The following is a 22,286-nucleotide window of genomic DNA, read 5'->3' as shown; positions in this document are numbered from 1 at the left end:
TTTTTGCGAAAAATAACCAATAAAAAAATATATATTAAAATAAATTTGAGCCAAGGGAAAATGATTGTGAGGATAAATGGTTAGTTTAATTCAAATTATCATAAAAACATTCAAATAACACAAAATACCATTATACCTTCACAAATCTTCACTTGCTCCTTAGATTGGACCTTTGATGAAGTCAAGGATACAACACTCTTTTGCTTGATTGGATTGGTCCTTGGTGGGGATGTGGAATGCTCTCCACTACACAACTACAATGTAAGATATTTGATGGATGGATAGAGGGATGGTGAAATGGCTAAGTGTGGAGCAAATTGGCTATAGTGTGGATGCTATGAGGATGATTCTAAGCACAAACTAACATCATGAGATTGCATGAAATTGAGATATGAAAATGAGGGGAGGAGACCCCCATTTATAGATTTGAAAAGACCAAAATGGAGGGCCAAAATCAATTTGAAATGTAGGGTGAGGATTGAATGAAAGTGATGAGAAGGATTGAGAGGATAAGGTGGTGAGACCAAGATATTTGCCATAAAGGCATTTCTTGTCTCCACACTCCTTTAGGTGCATGGGGAAGAGATCCCTAGGCACCTAGGAAGAATAAAAAGAATTTAAAATTCCTTGGGAAAGGACAAGGAAATTTAAAATTCCCGAATAGAAGATCGTATGGGGAAAATAAAGAAGAAAAAAAATTTAAAACTCCTTGGGAAGAGGGGGCATGAGAATGTGCAAAGGATTTGACATGACTAAAGTAGATGCATTTAAGATTTGGAGGGTGAGAGGGGAAAGCTATTTATGGCAAATAGTTGACTTGCTCCTAATCATGGTGATTAAGATTGTGCAAGTGATTGAGAGGAGAGATTTAGTGGGTTAATGAGAGATTAGAGAGCAAGATGATAGGTAGGATGTGACAAAAGGAGAGAGAATGAGTGAAATAATTTAAAATTGAGGAATAATGATAATAAGGCTTCTAGAAAAATTAATTAGGTTAAGTGAGGATTAAGAATCACATGACTTAAGTTAACTAAAAGATATTTAGGAGAATAAATGATTTAGGGAACTTTAGAATAATGGACAAATAATTAATTTATTGACAAGGAATAAAGGTAACATAATTAAATAAATAAATTACATAGAAAGGCTAAATTAATTATATATTTAATTACTTTTAGACATCTACAAAATTAATTATTGAACAAAATAAAATTTATGTATTCTTACAACAAATAAAATAATTCTTAAATAAATAATATTAATTTTTTAAAATAAATAATTTTAAATGTATTTGAACAATAACTCTTAAATAAATAATAATACTAATTTTTAAAATTAAATATTTTTTTAAAACATATTTGAATTATAAAATAATAGAAAAGAGAATCATAATTTTAAATATATTTGAATTATAAAAAAAATAAAAAGAGAATCATGATTTATTTTTTTAATTGCATAAGTATTTTGCAGTTGAAAAGGCGAGATTCATAATCAACCTGCAAAATGTCTACTTTTAAAGTATTATATACAAATTTTTATTTTATTTTATAGTAATTATTTTATAATTACTTGTTATCACTTATCCATCAAAATAATTTCCATAGACTGATAACTTGAGTACTACTATAGAATATTCTAGTATCTTATATAAGTTCACATGACCCTCGCTAAGTTCACATAACCCCAAGATGAACGGCCAAGATTGTTTCCATACTAAAATGCTATCAATATCTGCCAGCCTGTCCCACGCTCACGTGTTGAAAGCAGCTGAAGAGTCTTATCACCTGATTGCAATGACCGGCAACCGGCTAGACTTCAAACTGAGCCTAACAGGTGTCCGTTGTACTGTTGCTAAATGCAATTCTCTGTATCATTCAGGGAACATTTTACAGAGTATTCCAGGCGTGATCCAATCAATCATTCTGCTACCAAGGACTACAATTCAAATAAACGGTAAGTAGTTTCACTTTCCTGGCTAAATTTAATTTTTCCGACCTGATTTAGGCTTAAATTTGGAGTCTAGGAATGTTTTTAGAATCCATCAGTTTTATAATTGAAAAGAAGAGTAGCGCGCGTTGATGAGGATTGGAATTTTATGAAAGGGATAAATGCAGAAAATGTAAATTAAGCAAATGGATAACAAAGTCGATGAGTTTATTTGTTAGCAGAGAGTTTTCTTTGCTTACTCTAAAATTTATTTTCTGTTTTGGTTGTTTGAAGTTTTCCTGTGCAAAATGGTGTAAATTGCATGTCTTTGTACTGTTTCGAGTTTTCTTTTGCAAATTGGTGTAAGTTGCAACCGCTTGGAGATTTTCTCGAAAACGTGGTGCGGAGAACAGCAGTATGTATTAGCAAAGATTTTTCTGTTCTTTTTCTAATATTTCTTTTCTGATTTTGGCTGTTCGAATTTTTCCTGTACAAAATGGTGTAAATTGCATGTCTTTGTACTTTCTCAAGTTTTTCATTGTGAATTGAAACCGTCTGGAAATTTTCTCGAAAACATGGTGTGCATAATAGCAGTTTTTGTGGACTCCAAAGTTTCCCTATGTAAATTGTATCCGTTCTGAATTGCACCAGTCTTTGTACAATTTGAACTTTCTCTGCACAAACGGTGTAAATTGGACCAGTATGCGCATTATTTGAAGTACTTTTTCTGTATCGCAATGGTATTTGTTTTATTTGAGGTTTTCCTCCATCAAATGGTGTAAATTACATGAATCTTCGTATGGATTGAATGTTTTCTGTTGAAAATGGTGTACGTTGCAGCAGTATTTGTAGTCTCTGAAGTTTTTTTTTGGTAGGAATTCACCTAAATTGCATCAGTTTTGAAACGTTTTGAAAATACAGATGAATCAGGCTATGGAAGGGTTTGCATGATTTTCGTAGCTATTGACTGAAATTAGAAACAATATCCAGTGCCAATGGCTCCATCATACGAGAAATTTGCAATCTCTTGTCTTGCAACTTGCAGAATTATACCTTCATAAGTAGCAGTAGAAAAAATTAACTACGGTTTAGCCAAAAACCTAAAAATCCTTACACCTTCACTGTTATTTGACAAGAAAGCTCCCTGAAAAGTGTGTGTGCGTGTAGCAAATTTCAGCCCTTGTGAATCTCTGTTAGAATTCTCAAGTTATACCTCTTTTATGGAACAGGGTTTTATTAAACGCAAAGCAATTCTATTTTTTTGGCGTTTTTTTTCTTTCTTGTTTTTTTTGTTTGGCTGTTTAACTCTTCTTTTCCGAGCTAACTTTTGTATGTTTCATTTTCTTTGACCTCCAAAACTAAAGGATTATGTCAGTGATTTAGCCATTTTTCAATTTAATTGAAGACTAGTGTCACTTCTCATATTTGATAAGGTTAACTAACATTTTTTTTACATTTAAGTCGAAATATTCCTGCCTAGTTTCGAGAATTGAGCGAGGTTTCCTTGAGTTCTATTTGTACAAATTGCATCCTTAGAAAAAAAAATGATTTAGCAGCCAGCTATGGTACAAATTGCATCCTTGGAAAGAAAAGAAAAAAGGAAATGATTTAGCAGCTAGTTACGTATAGCTAATCTTCATTTTTACTTTGTGTGCCAAACAATATTTTGAGGAAATAATGTAAATAGGATCTCATCTATTTGGCGCTAAATCCCGTACCTTTCTTTTCTAGGTTGGTTCGGGGCCTATTAAACAGGTTATTCCAAAAGCTTGTATTGCAATTATTTTTTAGTCCATTTATTATAAAACATACACAGTTCCTTGAAAATTTTCAACTAGAATGTAAAACAATTTAATAATGATTGCAGCTATAAAATATACTTGAATTGTGAATTGTTAAAAATAAAAAAGAATTGATGGAATTTTTCAAGGAAGAACATAACTAGCTAAGTTTTGAAAAATTCCACGCCATCTCATTTTGGTTTCCCAAATTATGTATGAAAAACCAGTAAGTTTTGGCCAGTTTTGGAAAAAATCTACCTCATAAAATTTGCTTTTCCTCTAAATTTTACGAAAGGTACAATACAGGGGATTTGCTGCTCCAAGACTATTTAAATTTTAGATCACCATAAAAAGAAAGTTATGGTGTTACTATCGCTTAAACTTAGATATTTATGGTGTTATTATTATTTAAAATTGACAGGATGTTAGCTACTAAGTTATAATCTAACTGGTGTGTGTGGTGGTGTTAATCTATTGAAAAGCTACTTAAGCTCGATACCTGAACAGCTCAATTCTTTAGGGAATTTGACAGAGTAGAATTCCCCTTAAAAGTAGGTGGTATTTTTTTAATTCTCTAAGGTACAGTACTAGAGGATTTTTTATATTTCTTGAGATATAGTTCAAACGTCAACCCAATTAACCAAGTAATATTAAATATAACTTAAACAAAAGGATAATTAAACATGTATTAGAAAACATGTTTTATCCTTTTTAGTGTGTAAACAAAAGTATTGTGAACTCTAAAATCTTAGATTAAATAGAAAAATCTTAATTACATAAATTTATAATTTGCGTTATAAATAGCAAAATGTTAAGTACATAAATTTATAGTTGTGGGCTTATTTCTATGTGCTTTTAGATCAAACGAGTTAAATTTTGTTGTTGTAATATGCATTCTTCACCTTGGATAAGTTATGCTCTATGCTTGATATTACAACTAATCAATAAATTTATATGATATTAAGAATAATTAATCTTCTTCAATTAAGTAGTTAATAATGACATTTGTACACCTTGATTTGAAGTACACATTCATTACTACATGATTAAGTTAGGAGTGGAATGAAAAGGATAATTAAATATACATTAGAAAAAAAATTATATCACTTAATGTGTAGACAAAAAGTATTGCAATCTTGAAAATTTTAGATTTTAATATTGTAGAATCATAATTATTTAAATTTATATTTTTAAAATTATTTCCATGTGCTTTTATTTAAAAGTAAAATTTTGTTGGTGTAATATTCATATTCAATTTTCACTCCTTTATTGGGAGCTATTTCTACACATTTGGATTCATATCGGTTCAAATCTCACACCTTCATTAAGAGCTATGTTCATGCATAGCATTGCTTCCAATTTTTTCATGGTACTTAATTTCATTGATCAATTTTAGTTATAGTTTAGCATGGGCATCAAGACACATGGCTAGCTTTAACAAATAGTCATCTTGATTCCTTCATTGACTCTACCATTTCAATTGAAATTTAGCGATTTGATAACTTAGAGTTATTTTCTTCTAATAAGAAAATGCATTATCTGTTGTAGAGGGACCTACTATAGTCCTTGACATGTGATATTTTACATGTGTATTTCCTCTCTTCTCAAAGACACATATGGCCTTACCTTGGAAGAATTTTAGGACGTTACTTTTTCTCTCCATGGGAGTGAGCTTTTCCTATTGGTTTTCTCTCTCTCTTCTTTTGTTGTAGAGAATGGGTACCTGAAGGAATTTTTAGATTGTACATGGGTACCTCATATGATTTGATTTATCCATTTATTTATTCCTTAAGTTCCTTAAGTTTCTTTAAGAGGGGGTGTTGATGTAATTATATATTGTACCTTATATTAAGTTTATTTAGGTATTTTATTTTATTTATTTAGGTAAATTTGAAAATAAGAGTACATTGAACATTCTCTTGATTGATGAGAATCTTGTTCTATATCTAAATCAAAGTTACTTCTTTGTTGAGAGTAGTTAGTTGCTACTACTACATTATCAAGATGTGTTCTCTTGACACCATTGCTCTTACATGTTGTATTGGACCTACATGTGTTGGTTCACTAGATTCCTATGGCTAGTTCTACTCCCCTAGAAAATTAGTCATTCTAACATGTGCATCGTAGAGTATATATATTATTGGTCATTTTCTTTGTTTTTTTAATCATGTTCATACAAATATTGAAATGTTACCCATTTTGAATATTTTTTAATTTATGTTATTGCAATTTTGTTTTGTTAATAGGTTGGAACTATTGTTGTTAATATTTAATGTATGATTTAATAGGAATCCGGTTGGACAAGTGGGATCTAGGTAAATGAAAAAAATACAATAGCCAAAACAAACAAGGGGAATGAGGATCACAATATGTAATATAGAATGTTGTTAAAAAAATAGAGGAAATCAATAATTAGAATCAACCAAATCAACCATCAAATGGATGGATGAGGATATAAAATTATAATAGACCTCTGAGATGTATGACTCAAGAAGATAATATGTCTAGAGGTTATAAGTTTAACGATTAATTAGTAGATTAGTAAAATTACTCTAACTAAGAGGTCAAGAGTCAAGAATTGTCAATTTTTGCATCAATTAACTCAATTTGAGTAAGATAGAGGTGGCTTTGATTGAACACAAGTTGCACCTATATCTGTTTTTTCTCTAAATTGCACTTAAGAGGGGGTGTTGGTGTAATTATATTGCACTTTACATTAAGTTTTCTTAAAAAATTTATTATTTTTATTTGGGTAAATTAGAAAATAAGAGCACAAGTCATCTTCATGGTTGATGAGATTTTTGTTCTATTTTTATTTAATTCACTTTTTGATTGTTCTTAAATATTTTGATTTAGTCCATGGCTAATTCAATTCTAATAAAACATTTATTGTTCTAACTTTTGCATTGCAGAGCTTATATATTATAGTCCATTTTTTGCTATTTTTTTATCATGAATAAGAATTTTGGAATGATATTTCCCATTTTGAATTTGTTTTGTTTTTGTGTCATCATAATGTTTTTTTTTCATATAGATTAAATTTATTGTGTCATCATAATTTTTTTTTTTTCATAGATTAAACTTATTGTGTCATCATAATGTTAAAATGGATGACACTTTGAATAGTGTGATTACAAGGATGAAACTTTTTTTTAGAGTTTTACAACATAAAATGTGGATCAAAAACATGAAAGTCCAATTGAATGACATAATAAGAACAAATAGCTAAACCAAGTTGTAGTATTGAAAAATACTCCACTTTAAAAAAGAGGGACTATAATAAAGTTTGTGTGTGAAAGTTATAAGATTTGGAAGTTAAAAATTTGAAATTGCATAGTGAGGTATGTGGAAAAATCATTTAAACAAAAAATAGTAGTAAAGATTAGCTTATTTGAAAAAAGAACACAAAATAAAAATACCTTTGCATGAGAAGGTTGGAGCCCTTCAAAGTTAACTTCTAAATTGGAAAATTGTAATGAGAGGGGATCTATAAGGCTAGTGGCCAATATATATATTAATCCATTTTGCTTTGTGTAATTTAAGTTTTTAAAAAGTTGATCTTATTTATATTTTTGAAAGAAGGTTCTTTGATAAATGATCAATGGGATTGAAAAAGAAAATTAACAATTTAGATCACACTTAACAATTATGAGATCCATCATTAAAATGAGATGTTAATTACATTGTACATAAGATAGTTTTACAAAAGAAAGTTCTTTACATTCCATTATATGCTAAGTGGTCCTATTAGAGTAGAGTATTGATAGGACATTTAATTTGGCAATTTTATAAATTGATATAAATATTTCAAACATATCTATTGAATGAATTGAAAGATATCAATCTGAAGGTGTGTATAAGACATCTAGTTTATTAGTTTTATTAGGCTTTATGTGTAAATGGTTGTCAAATTTATGTTTAGAAGTTTCACTCGTTCCATTGTAACTCCTTTGCTATCATTGTAGTTATGTCTCTTGACACAACAATTAATTAGAAACTAATTGTTATGTGACAATTTTTACCTTTTAGTTATAAATATGGGAAAACTCTTCTTACTTTGTTTGAGGTGAATAAGAGTTAAATGTTCTTTACTCTTGATTTGTATAGATCTTCATCAATCATTGATAGCATTTTTTGCTAGATTACATTTATTTAATATAATAGACACTACTTTTTAATGTCAACTTCAAGGTACTTTTGTCTTAACTTTGCGGATTTATTTGATCTTGTTTTTCAAAATGAAAGTTGACTGAAAGCCTTCTTAAAATTCATAGATATAGGTATTTCCAAAATATTAAAACAGCAAACTATCGAGTCGATTTTTATTTCACAAAACTTGATCAAATTAGCCTGTAAATCAACTTAAAAATAGGTATAGACACCACATTTCAATTTTAGCTTCAACTTTATTTTTTATTGATTTTACCTTGTTTGGTGGAAAAAAAGCTAATTCAGGATGCCTTGTCACTTTTCAAAATCTAGAAATCTTATTAGAGATGGCTGTAGAATTTTGAAACAAAGGACACCAATAGACTAGAATTAGAAAGTAAAGGACACCAATTCAATTTCTAAATTTTGAATTGACATGGATTAAGTCATCTTTAAGTCATCTTTGTTGAACAAGATGAAGTCAACCCTCAAATCAAATCAAAGGTAAGAAGTGGTGTCTATTCTATTAAATGCTCTTATGATAAACAATATACAAAGGAGGCATGGAGATATCTTCAATTTAAGAGTGGAGCATATCAGTGACATTCAACTGAAAATTAGAAATGTTTCCCGTGGAAAACATTCGAATACATCTAGGCCTTGTGTAAGCATTTAAAAAGCTATCATTGTGAAGGAGTGCCTTTACAAACAAAGACTAAGAGAAACGAAATTAGAGAGCATCATATCAACTAAAAATTAATATAGCTTGATGTGGCCTATACTTGAGTTGCTCTCGGAGACCTAGCATTCATATTTTTAAAGAATTTGAGGAGGTCCCTTAATGAGAGGCGCAATTCATTAATTTTATTTATTTAGTTATAGATAAATGTCAGGATTGGTGCAAATCGGCTGGTTTATATACCTAGTTAATGTTCTAATATGGCTGGACCCGCTTGGCATCTAATATAATGTAAAATGTTATCTATATAAGTAGTTCTCATAGTGGTGATGGATTATATGGTATGCCAATTATTTCGTCACGGCTTTTGTAAAAACCGCTATTTTGGAGCCATGCAATCCTCTATAGTAAGAATGTCGTATGTTATAACTAATGATCTTTTGATGACGTTGATTTTTATGGCGACAACTTTTAATGTTATATGGACTAGAGTGGTAGGACTTATTGAAATTAATTGAAAACAGAGCGTAGGTCATTCAGGAAAAATCATGATTCATCTGTTTTATGGATGCTTATTTCAACGAGTATATATATATCTAAAATTAAATATCTAAGCTTTGTTTGATTGTTTTTGTTTAGAATTTTTTTTAAAGATATAGTTAGATTGGCAAATATCTGTGTAGTTATAACTACTACACCTTCACATACTAGACGTCAAAAAAAAAATGTGCTTCATATTCCTACTCCTTTTGATACATTTAAAAAAATTGCATTAAACCTTTCTTCCAATATAATTTTTAGAATATTTAATTTAATATATTTCAATAATAAAGATAGTAGTGTTTTTTATTCTAACAATTGATTAAGTATAAAATTATAAAAGCAGGCTCATGTAAGGCGCTTTAATTAAACAAAACAAAAGTGGCCAAATTCAAAATTTTATGATAAGAAACTACACCACGTATGCAGAGATAGTAGAATGGAAATAATGTTAAAATTTTAAGAACAACTCTTCAAATCATGTTCAACTCATTTAAAATAAGAGAAGTAACCATTTAAGAATCGAAATAAATAAAACCTAAAGGTGTTTACCTATTGTTGGTCTCTATCTAAATACCTACATTGCTCATCTGTGCACTTAACTGTATTTATGTGCCCTGTCTAGTCAATTCTACTCCCAGAATATCTAGATATTAATTAGCTATGAATTACAAAGTCTTTACCACCATTAAGGAAAACTGCAATTTGATTAGCATGAAAAATTATTTATTTCGAAGCTTCCTTAAGTCCACTGTGCCCTTATTTAATGGCTTACATTATATGCGGGATTGAGGGTGCGATGACTTTTACACAGTTATTGAATTGTTATTACTTTTTAGTCTAACTATGATTTCGTTCACGTTGCATTATAGATACTTTTCTACGCATTTTCATACAAAACACATGCTAGTTGTCCACCCTGTCTGTATAAATGCTAAAAGAAGACGTGGTTGGTTGCTGTAGCTTGCGTGGTTGCTTCTTTACGGGTGTCTAAGAACTTGATTAAATTCAGGGCTCAATCCAGTCACTTCAGAACTGTGGTAGAAATTAACGTTCCTTCCATTTAGAGCAATAAAAGTTCATTTTATGCAGCAGAATACTTTAAAAAATGAAGTTCCTCGAATACACACCTCTTGCCAGGTACACTGTTTGATTTCCGGTTTATCAACTTTAAATACCAATGAGCAAGGGTGAATTAAGAACTTAGTGTAAAATGAGGATTTTTGTGTCCTGATTTTGGAATCTACTACAATATTTAATTGAATATAATCATTGCTTTTTGCGTGCAAGAAGTGATATGCGCCAAATTATTTGTTTTTCAGGTTAAATGCTTTCCTAAGCCATGTAAACATTGGAGAATGTGTTCTCAAAGGTGTCCTTGAAGCGTACTCCTGTAATTATTTCTTCCTTGTGTTTCTTGAGAATTTTCAAATTACATTCTACATCTTTTATATGTTATTAGATTTTCAATCAATAGGTTACTCATAGACATGGTTTAATTTTGAGTCATCTGAATTTGTAGTTGAAATTTTCAACCAATGTCCGATTTGATGAATTGGCTCTTTAATTGTCTCAGATTATTGTTTCTTATCCTATTTAATTTGCTTTAGTAGGCTGTAATTCGTACTTAATTGTAATCAGTTTCTATAATTAAAAGCTTATTTCTTGTAATCAATGGGATAGCGATACACATATAGTTTGATATTGAGTTATCTGAAGTTTTAGTTGAAATTTTCAACCAATGGGTGATTTGACGAATTGAGTTTTTATATAGTAATCGTCTGAGATTATTCTTTCTTATCTAATTGAAGTGCATTAGTAGGCAGTTAAGTACTCTGTTTCTATAATTAAAGGCTTGTAACTTTCAGTGGAATTATTAATCAATGATTTCACTACTATTAATTTATGTCCACCACAAACTAATGTGGCCTTGTTTCTCCTTCAGGCAAGCTTGCAGGGATAGATAAGAAGTTGTCACGTAGCTTGGAGCAAGAGGCAAGTCTTTGGTTTCAAATTTCATTCGAATCTCACTCTCTAAATCCATGCTTCTTCTCTTAATCAATCTGGACACCTTTGATTGTTCTTTCAATTGTTTTGAACTGAACTACTGTTACTTAATTGGAAGTTAGTTATCCCAAGTGGGCAGTGGTTAAAGATAACATGAAACATGGGTGTGAGATTGGCAGGGGCCAAAAAACTTAGTAGTCAGGGATTCATTAGTTCATTTGATAAAATTGTGATTGAATGTTTTGGTCTGAAGGGTGAAACCGTTGTGTATTTTTACCATAATCGATAACTGTTGAATGCAATAGCTGCCATTCTAATTATGCTCCTGAATTCTGTGCTCCCAAACACAACGAGTTCGATGTTTAGAAATGAATCTACTTAGGCCTTGTTGACCAAACCTATAAATGTTTTAGATCCCTGGCTATTCAAAATATCATGCATTTATTTATCAGTCCCATCTAACATGTGGGTGCATGTTGATATGAATGACTTTTTCTTTCCAATATAGGTGTGACTGCCTATAGAGCCATTCACTGAACCTTTGCAGCTTGACATCGTTTGTAAAACCATTAAATATGATAGGAGTTCTATCAATTTGAATTTTCTGCAAGTCCAATACACAAACAGAAAAGAGCACACAACACAGAAAATTACGTTGTTCACCATTAAAGGCTATTACATGGTTCACCATTAATGGCTACATCCACAGGAAATAACTTGTATTAACAGTTTATTTATGCAAATATACAGCTATCAAATGAAGAGTTGGGAGGAGACAAAAGGTCATGTGACCGTTGGACTTCACATTCTCAACAATCTCCCACTTGAAGTCCAACCCATACAGCCATGAACAGTGACATCCCCTATGTTCCACTTTCAATGTCACATTGTAACCAGGCCTTGAGAAGATTTTAACTTTGCCAAACTTTGTTTGAGAATACTTCGAATGAGTCTTAAGCAAATTTTGTCGGACTCAATAGAATCTAACAACCGAGAATCTTCTCTTACAACTTTTATAGGTGCACAGACACCCATAAATCTGTGATTAGATATAAAACCACCTCTTTGTCTCAGAGCTTCAATAGATAACTCATCTAGAATAGCCAACACTTGTTTTAGTTCATTTACCCTTTCTATTGGCAATTGTGGATCTTTTTCAAGCTTTTCCTTACAGTAATGTTTAAACAAGTGATCTGCCTGATAACACATGCCTGATTTTTCATCTTTCACCATTAGATCTATGAATTTGTCAACATGCCCAGATGCTTTAGGCACTTCCCAATCAACCTCCAACATGTTCTTTTCTAAAGCAAAGTGTTGTTGCAAACAGGCAAGAACATTGGCTCTAACAACACATTCAGGAGGACCGAAATTATATAATCCAACAACACACCTCTATAAAATGTTTGATTTGCATAATAAAAAACAGAATAGTTATCTTGAACATTGCCAATAGCAAAAACCCTAGGAATACTTGTCTGTGTCGTCCCAGGTTTGGGGAGGGGAGCTCCAACTGTCCTAAAAATTTGGTCTTAGGCTCATGCCCTATGGCAAAAAACAATCTCGTCACTTCCATGGATTTCGCTTCCCATGTGAACATGTCCCTTGAATTCAGCTGGCTAAGCAAACCCTTCTCATTCCCCAGTGCCTTTAAAACCTCTGCATTCCATATGGCCTCGATCTGAGGGTTCTCCAATGCCCTCTTCTGCATGAACTCGGAATCAACAATGCAAATGAAGGTGGCATTCAAGTCCCGCTGGGCCTTCCGGCCTGAAATGTTGATGATCACTTAGGATCTTCGCCCCAGCCTGCATAATCTCCACCGGTTGATCATGGGTGAAGGTCTCTATCATTTTCCCAACATCCTCAACCATCAGTGCTACTTCCACTTCCCCCTGGGCCTTCCCGTCTTCCTTGCACACAACAAAACTACCTCTGAGTGCAGCTTGTTAATTCTCCTTGAATGAGGGCTTGGAATTATCACACATATAACTCAATGTCATTTCTTGACTGCCCATCTCCTTTGCAGTATCTGGACAATCACTGCCTACCTATTCTAGATTTTTTTTCGTCCTCTCTAAACTTGGCCCACTTCTCAAGCCATCTCTTTTCACTATTTCCGTTTCTTCAAACAGATCAACATTATGACCCAATTCCAAATTGTTAAAACATTTCAGGAGCAAATTCCAATTTCTCTCTCATGTTCCCATCCTCTAATTCTCTACTAGTTTGTAATTGGAAACCCAAGTCATATTTGTTTGAGTCATCACCAAATGCCTCACAGTTGTTTTTAGTATAGAAACCAACAAGATTTTCTATCTTATGGTTCTTTCCAGTAGTTTTACTGCAGACCACTGCCACCTTAGACAACTTCGTTGCTTCCTGTGCAGCTCTTTCGCTTTCCATTAACAAGATCGCCCCCCTTCTAATTATCTCCTCCACTCTTCGCAATTCTTCTGTTCATGATTCATCTCAACTCTTCTTTATCCCACTAATGTACACGGCGAAACTCTTTCACAGAGGTGGACAGATATTCCATATCACAGCCAAAAGCTATTGGTCTTTTATCAGATTCCAACTCGCCAAGAAATTCTTCAATGATTGAATCGGCTTCAGCATCTAATTGATCCAAAATTTCACACAATGGCGAATGTGAGATAGGATGAGAAACTCCCACTTCAGCTTGACCCTCTAATACATACAAGAAGGGCAGAGAGGCAAGGAATGAAAAACCGGAATCCAGTTCCCAAACATCAGCTTGTTCCCAAAGATCAGTTTCTTCCATCTCTACTCAATAACTTTTCCATGGCTTTGATACCAATTGTTAAATAATCAAGAGCAGATAAAATTGATAAACTACAGCTAAACTAAAAAAGACAAACAGAAAAGAGCAGACAACACAGGAAATTACGTGGTTCACCATTAAAGGCTATATCCACGGGAAAGAAGGAAAATAACTTGTATTAACAGATACTTAGATGCATGGTTTTTACTCGTTTATTTATACAAATATGCAGGCTACAGCTATCAAATGAAGAGTTGGGAGAAGACAAAAGGTCGTGTGACCATTGGACTTCACATTCTCAACAAGCAAAACCTGGTCCCTTGTATTTGTTATTTATCATGACAACTTACTTGTTTTTCCTTCAAAGCCATGCATTGAATGTGCTTGTGAAGGTCTAGATGGTAATGGTAATCCAGCAATTGTTTGAAATCAGTTTGCATTATTTACTGATAAATAAGATCCCATTGCGGAGTTGAACTGTTTAGACAGTATTCTTTTCTCAAGAAAGAGTTTCTCTAGTATTCAGCTGGCATTCAGGCTTTAAAGTTTATACTTACTTACATTATATTTAGTTTCATCTTACATAATAATATGATTAGATGCAATAGATTACCAAATGTGTATTGAGTTTTTAGTATTGGTGTATGTTGTCATCCTAACATTTAGAGATATCTAATGTCCTTCAACATGCTTCCAACTTTCCAGCCAAGGATGTCTATTTGGATGCACTTAATCTTTATCTCTTTAACACATTTTTTTTTTCAGTTACATTTTCAAGACATCTCAAATCAACATGCAGCTTTTTGATGCAATTTGACAATTTGTTAAACCAACATTTGTTTATAGTAAAGAGATTATGGGACCTAAAATTAGTCATGGTGAATGGGAGATCACATTAAGAGTAAAGTATTATTCTTCAAGCTTATGATGCAAATATGTGGTACACCAACACCAGAGTAATTTATAAGAAAAGTTTGAGAATCTTTTTCTTGGTAGGACTAGGTTTTGTTGCTATGCCTTTAATCCTATAGTGCACATAAGGTTATGAGTATTGTCCTAGGTGTTATATTTAAGTTGGCTTGGGTGATAACTATGACAACCAAGTATATAGAGGAGTTAGAGGTAAGTTTATTATCATCATATTTGTGAATTGTGTTCTCATTTGAGATATTTGGAGGTTTTGCCCCTTTGAAGTGGTTTTTTTTTCATTGTTATCACCAATGGTATCAGAGCTTTGATCAAGGCAATTTTTATTTATTTTAGAGGTCGTTTTGAGCAGTACATATCTCTCTGATTTTAGTGATTTTTTTCCTAATTTTTTAAGGGTTAGTGAAGATCATGTTGAAGCTACTACAATATAAATTTTGGTAAATTTCTATTTTATTTTTGTTCAATATTGAAGATCATATTATATAAATTTTACTTGGAAATTGGAACAAAATTCAAGTAGTTATTGTTGAATTAGGATTTCCATCCAATTTCCTTGAAATTCACGTCCAAGACTGCAAATCAGTGACTTTCTTTGATAGTTTTTTGCTAGGAAGTGAGATCTAGGTGCTGGTAAGTTACAGAAAAAAATTCAAATTAATTTGATATGTTTATTGTGATTTATTGCAAAATCATTTTTCTCCACCATGATGGGGCTTGTAACAAGGGGCAAAAAGAACGCCACACTTGGAAAACCTCTCAAACACTTGGAAAATCTCTAGGAAATGAAGATATGGGAAGTGAGGAGATTGGTTTGATAGATAAGGAATCTGTAAGGGAACCAAAAAGGGAAGAAATCAACACAATTAAGGAGGATATACATCATTTGAGAGGAGATATATCTAGCATCCACAGTACATTGGTTAATATTAGTACTTATATCTAGAATCAATTAGGCTCACAAGTGGATGTTTCAAGCAATCAAGGTGGATCATCTATGTTAGCTAATCTAGATCCAAGTGCTAACACTTGTATGGGATCTAGGAATTTGATTCCAAAGGTGGATGTGCACAAGTTTGATGGAAAGGATCAATTAATGTGGTTGAAAATCAACACAATTAAGGAGGATATACATCATTTGAGAGGAGATATATCTAGCATCCACAGTACATTGGTTAATATTAGCACTTATATCTAGAATCAATTATGCTCACAAGTGGATGTTTCAAGCAATCAAGGTGGATCATCTAGGTTAGCTAATCTAGATCCAAGTGCTAACACTTGTATGGGATCTAGGAATTTGATTCCAAAGGTGGTGGTGCACAAGTTTGATGGAAAGGATCAACTAATGTGGATGAATCAAATGGAGAATTTTTTGATATGCATCAAATTACAAGTCGGTGTTGTTAGTAGCAACCAAGAAGGAAGATTGAGAGGGGGAGGGTGGGGAGGGGGGTGAATCAGTCTTCACCGGAACAACAATCAAAACACAGATTTGATAAACTACAGTAATAAGATAGATAAGCAAATTAACAACACAACACACAACACCAAGATTTTGACATGGAAAACCCGGTTAAGGGAAAAACCACGGTGGGAACCTACCCACAGTAGGATGATACTCTGCAGTAGTATGTAAAAATATTACAATGGGGAATGCATCCGGAAGAAATGAATTGAAAGAATAGCATCTCCAAATGCCTGATTACGGTTCCGGTTAAGCACAGGTGTTTGCCCTGCAACATCAATCTCACCTCAAACTCAACACCGAAGGATAAATCACTTGTTCGCACACAAACCTCTCTCTAATAATGCAAATACAACATCGACACCCAAATTACATGAATGTATCACCTATATATACAAATCATCAACCTTGATAACAAGGTCTGCTAAACCCTCAACCCTCAATTACAAAATTACATCACACGATACAAAGATCGACCACTGGACCAATATAATGGTTTACATAGCATAACATGGTCCTAAAACAAATTCCCGAACGCACAACTCCACCGGAAATCATGCCAAGATCAACTGCAACACGCTACACCACCAGGAAAACCACAACACGGAAATCATCACCGGTTGATAGAAACCACCAAAAACTCGCACAACAATCGATGCAGATCACCAAAACAAATAGGACACGACTAGGAAACACTAGCAAGCACGTTAGAATCATTAGGAACAGCTGCACCAACACCACTTATCAAATCTTCATCGGTCAACATCTGAAAGCTCAAGAACACAACCAATGAGGAACTGTCACGAAGAAAAATAACTTGCAGAGCACCAATTCACGATCCATCTGAAATGAAAATACACAAGACCATCCCAAAAACTCAGCACAAGATCTGATCACATTGGAATATACCGAACTCTGCAAAATAGTGATCAACGAACCAACACAACAAACCAGATCATAAGATCTTCCCAATCTGCAATCACTGGAGAAATACACAGGAATATGTTGACATCAATGACAACAACATATCCTAGCAGCAGCAATAACCAACAATATCCAACAATCTCCTCCTTTGGCATTGATGGCAACATATGAATGTGAAAAACAATCAATGCAAAGAAAGAAGATATCTCCAGCAAAACTCCCCCTAAGATCAGGACTTAGAAAGAATTTTTTCACATGATCATTCTCCCCATTTGACAACAATGCCAAATATCTCAAAACAGAAAACCAAACTCACTCTCCCCAAAACAGCAACATGAATCACATAAATTTCTCCAAAATTATAGACTACTCCAGCAGAGGAGCAACACCAACTCACCAATCCGGATAAAGAGATAAAGCTCTAAAGTCCACCAGATTGATGCAACTCAATGCACCTAGTTCTCATCAGGAGGGGTGGATACCCCTAACTTGTCTCTCAAGTAGACAAATGTATCTGCAGACAAAGACTTAGTGAAAATATCAGCTATTTGTTCCTTTGCAGATAAATACTCCAGCTTCACCTTCTCTTCACTGACTTGCTCTCTCAAGTAATGATATTTGATTGACACATGCTTAGTCTTTGAATGTTTCACCAAATTCTTTGACATGTTAATAGCACTAGAATTATCACAGTATATAACAGTAGGCTCATCATAAATAACTCTGATATCCTTCAACATCTGCTTCATCCAAACTACCTGAGTGCAATCACTAGCATCAACAATGTACTCAGCTTCAACAGTAGATAAGGACACTGAATCTTGTTTCTTACTAGCCCATGAAACCAACTTCTTACCCAAAAAGAATGCTCCACCGGTAGTGCTCTTCCGGTCATCAACATCACCAGCCCAATTAGCATCAGTGTAGGCACAAAGCATGAAATCGTCATTCCTCGGATACCATAATCCATAGTCCATAGTTCCCTTCAAATATCTGAATATCCTTTTCACAGCAGTGACATGACTCTCTTTCGGATCAGCTTGATACCTAGCAGCCATGCACACAGCATGCATAATGTCTGACCTAGTCTGAGTAAGATATAACAGTCCACCAACCATAGATCTGTACAAATTCTGATTAGCTTTAGGAGATTCATCATTCTTAGACAATTTACAACCAGTCACCATAGGAGTTCCAGCCAGTTTGGAGTCATCTAATCCAAACTTCTTCAGCAATTCCTTCACATACTTAGTTTGAGATATGAATATACCTTTTCCGGTTTGCACAATCTGCAAACCTAAGAAAAATTTCATCTCACCAATCATAGGCATCTCAAATTCATCACCACCAAAGATAATATCATCAACAAAGACTTCAACATTAGGATGTTATCCTTTTCTATCTTAAAATACAAATTACTATCAACAACACCTTTACTAAATCCCAATTTCAACAAATATTTATCTTGTCTAGCATACTAGGCTCTAGGGGCTTGTTTCAATCCATAAAGAGCTTTCTTCAACTTACATACCATGTCTCCATCATCTGACAGTGAAAATCCATCAGGTTGTTCAATGTAAACTTCTTCTTCAAGATCACCATTCAAAAAGGCAGGTTTGACATCCATATGATATACCTTGAAATCTTTATAAGCAACATAAGCAAGCAACAGTCTAACAGCTTCAAGTCTGACAACCAGAGCAAAAGTCTCCTCATAATCAATCCCTTCTTGTTGTGAATATCCTTTGCAGACCAGTCTAGCTTTATTTCTGACAACTTCACCGGCTTCATTCAATTTATTCCTGAACACCCATTTAGTACCAATAACATTCTTATCCTTAGGTCTAGGCACAAGTTCCCAAGTATTATTCTTTTCAATCTGATCTAGTTCTTCTTCCATAGCTCTCATCCAGTTTTCATCTTTACAGGCTTCAACAACATCTTTAGGTTCAACTTTAGAAATCAAGCATACTTCTTCAACAGCTAACCTTCTAGTCATCACACCTTTTTTCTTATCACCAATAATCTAATTTTCAGAATGATTCAATCTTACATACCTCGGAGTCTTCTGATTGTTTCGATTTTCAGGTTCCTATACTCCTTCACCAGCAGCATTCAGATTAACAGTCTCTACCAGATCATTTTGCTTAGGCTCTTCAAGTTGAATAGGGGCTAAAAAAATATGTTGTCCATCATCATGACCACATGCTCTGATCTCTTTTCCAAGGTTCTCATCCACCTTCACATTTGCACTCTCCACTATCTTCCTTAGTCTCTTATTGTAGCACCGGTAGGCTTTGCTCTTTGTTGAATATCCCAAGAAAATTCCTTCATCACTTCTAGCATCAAACTTTCCTATATCCTCATCTCTTTTGATATAACATTTGCTACCTGTTGTGACCTTTTCCACACATCGCCCCATTGCTATTGGGGACCCTCTGATTTTCCTGCTTTCTAGGGTTTTGTTAGCATCCTGTGACCTTTTGTTGCAGTTTCACCAAGCCTTGTCCAATTCAGAGCATTCCAGGCCCTGACGATTGAAAGTTAGTTTTTGCAAGTTATGTGATTCCGAAGTGTGAACACCACCAGAGTGCTTAAAAAGGCCAAAGGATGAAGATCGCAATCGATTTGGACGAATTTGGACAACTTTCTATTTTTAGAAAGTTTGCTTTTTTTTGCTTTTTCCTATTTTTTAGGAAGTTTCGTTTTTGGCATTTTTAGCCCGATCCCCGGTATGGCTATTTTTAGAAAGTTTTTCCTATTTTTTAGGGATGTCTGCTTTTTGCTTTTTCGGGATGCAAACCTAGGGTTTACACTTGTATTACTGACCAGCTTCGACCGGAACTCGAAAATTCCAAGTTTTGACCTAAAAAGCTAAATCCCTAGATTTTAGGCGTTTTGCTTTTTCGGGATGCAAACCTAGGGTTTACACTTGTACCACTGACCAGCTTCGACCGGAACTCGAAAATCCTAAGTTTTGACCTGAAAAAGTTGAATCCCTAGATTTTAGGCTTTTGCTTTTTCCGGGATGCAAACCTAGGGTTTACACTTGTATTACTGACCAGCTTCGACCGGAACTCAAAAATTCCAAGTTTTGACCTAAAAAAGCTGAATCCCTAGATTTTAGGCTTTTTGCTTTTTCCGGGATGCAAATCTAGGGTTTACACTTGTACTACTAACCAGCTTCGACCGGAACTTGAAAATTCCAAGTTTCGATCTAAAAAGCTAAATCCCTAGATTTTAGGCTTTTTGCTGCTTCAGATGATCCACCTAAGCATGGATTTCAAATTTCAAGTTAATCCGGTTAAATTAGATTAAACTGTGAAATTTTGAAGTTTCTCTGAAAATTATGCTAAGTCTGGCTAACAAAGGTTTTTTTAAGTATTTTTGCAAGTTCAAACCCCACCACGATGCAAGAGAGGCCATGAAGGAGTCTTGCCTGAAGTCCGCCATGCCTTAGGAGGCTGTGTGGGTGCTCACCCTGAAGTCCGCCATGTTTGGGGAGGGCACATGGGAGCATGCTCTAAAGTTCGCCAAGGTCTAAAAGGTCAATGTGGAGAGCCCTCCAAAGTCCGCCCAAGCAAGAGGAGGGAAGGTTAAAGTCCGCCACACCTCAGGGGGGCCATGAAGGAGCTCTCACCAAAGTCTGCCATGAGTTTGAAGGAGGTCATGTGGGAGCAAAGGCTAAAGTCCGCCCCAATGCCTTAGCCAAATAACATCAATGATGGAGGCCATGAAGGTGCCTTAGCCAAAGTCCGCCATGCATTTGGAGGCTATGTGGGAGCACTCTCCAAAGTCCGCCCAAGGTTGAGGAGTAATCAAAGTCCGCCCAATGAGGAGAAGCACTAGAAGTCCGCCCAAGATGCCAAGTCAAGCAAGAGGAGCCTTGCCTAAAGTCCGCCCAAGGAGGAGCACTCTACCAAGTCCGCCAAAGTTAAGGGGGTCACATGGGTGCTAAGCCCAAAGTCCGCCATGAGTTTGGAGGCCATGGGTGTCATAGCCAAAGTCCGCTAGGATGATGGAGGCCTTGAAGGTGCCTACTCCAAAGTCCGCCCCACCTAGAGAGGCCATGGAGGAGTCAACACCAAAGTCCGCCAAGGTAAAGGATGCCTTGGGAGAGTCATGAGAGGGGACCTTCAAAGTCCGCCCCATGCCTTAGCCAAAATTTTGCCTTGAAGATAGCTATGAGGGGAGCCGACCAAGGTCCGCTCAATCATGTAGGAGGCACCACCAAAGTCTGCCTAATCATGTAGGAGGCACCACCAAAGTCTGCCATGCCTTGGGAGCAACCTCCAAAGTCCGCCATAGGTTAGGAGAGATGCCTAAAGTCTGCCATAGGCTAGGAGGGTCCTGAGGAGAGGTCACCAAAGTCCGCCCAAGGTGGGAGAGAGGTCACCAAAGTCCGCCATACCTTGGAGAGGTATCCAAAGTCCGCCAAAATTTGAAGAAGATGGAGATAAAATTCGAAAAATCAACCTACACATGGAAGGTCAAACAAAGTCAACATGATGTCACAAAATCCACAGAGATTTCAAAATTAAATCCAAAATGAAGAAATATCTAAATAAAAAAAAAAAAAATCCTCAAAATAAATCCAGAATGGAAAGTTTTTTTTGAGAATATTGAGGGAATATTAAAAAATTATTGAGATATTAATTCAAAATGGAAAGTTTTTTTTGAAAGGGAATATTGGAGGATTGATGAATATCTTCAAACTTAAATCAAAAAGGAAAGTTTTTTTTTAGAATTAGAAGTATGAGTTGGATGATTTTAGGGGTTTTGCTTAAGCCTTGTCTACAAATACTTCATTATCAAATTCATTATTACACCAAGAAGTTCAAAATTACTAAGGAGAGCTTAGTAAAGTATGTCAGTTTGAAGATCATCTGGAGAAAATTCTAGATATTGCTGGAAGTGGGATAATATTTTTGGCAGAAGGCTTACAGATTTCTGGAGAAAGGCATCTTTTTTGAATTTTCTCAATATTTTGGAGAAAAGTCTAGCCTTACTCCTATCCAAGTCAGAGGTGAAATTAAAATTGTGAATTTTTTGAATATTTTCCAGAATTTAATAAATGATTTTTTCGAAAATTTTGGAGAA

At 34.3% G+C, this 22,286-nt stretch overlaps 1 protein-coding gene across 5 annotated transcripts in view; it reads left to right on the top strand.

Moving 5' to 3' along the window:
* Nucleotides 1-1,795: 1,795 nt before the first annotated feature.
* LOC131037939 (uncharacterized) overlaps nt 1,796-22,286 on the top strand; it is a 44,981-nt gene continuing 24,490 nt past the window's right edge. For 2 of the 5 annotated variants that reach the window (XM_057970204.2, XM_057970202.2), the window contains exons 1-4: nt 1,796-1,953; nt 10,039-10,215; nt 10,398-10,468; nt 11,021-11,070. In XM_057970204.2, the coding sequence (XP_057826187.1) occupies nt 10,184-10,215; nt 10,398-10,468; nt 11,021-11,070 (153 nt within the window). In that variant the 5' untranslated portion in view covers nt 1,796-1,953; nt 10,039-10,183. Of the gene's footprint in view, nt 1,954-2,220; nt 2,342-10,038; nt 10,216-10,397; nt 10,469-11,020; nt 11,071-22,286 lie in introns of all 5 variants that reach the window. The other 3 variants (XM_057970203.1, XM_057970201.1, XM_057970200.2) reach the window with 3 other exon arrangements.

This window comes from Cryptomeria japonica, chromosome 9 (assembly GCF_030272615.1).
Source record: "Cryptomeria japonica chromosome 9, Sugi_1.0, whole genome shotgun sequence".
Classification (NCBI taxonomy): Eukaryota; Viridiplantae; Streptophyta; class Pinopsida; order Cupressales; family Cupressaceae; genus Cryptomeria; species Cryptomeria japonica.
Note: the sequence above shows the minus strand (reverse complement) of the source record. Positions and strands in the feature narration are given on the sequence as shown.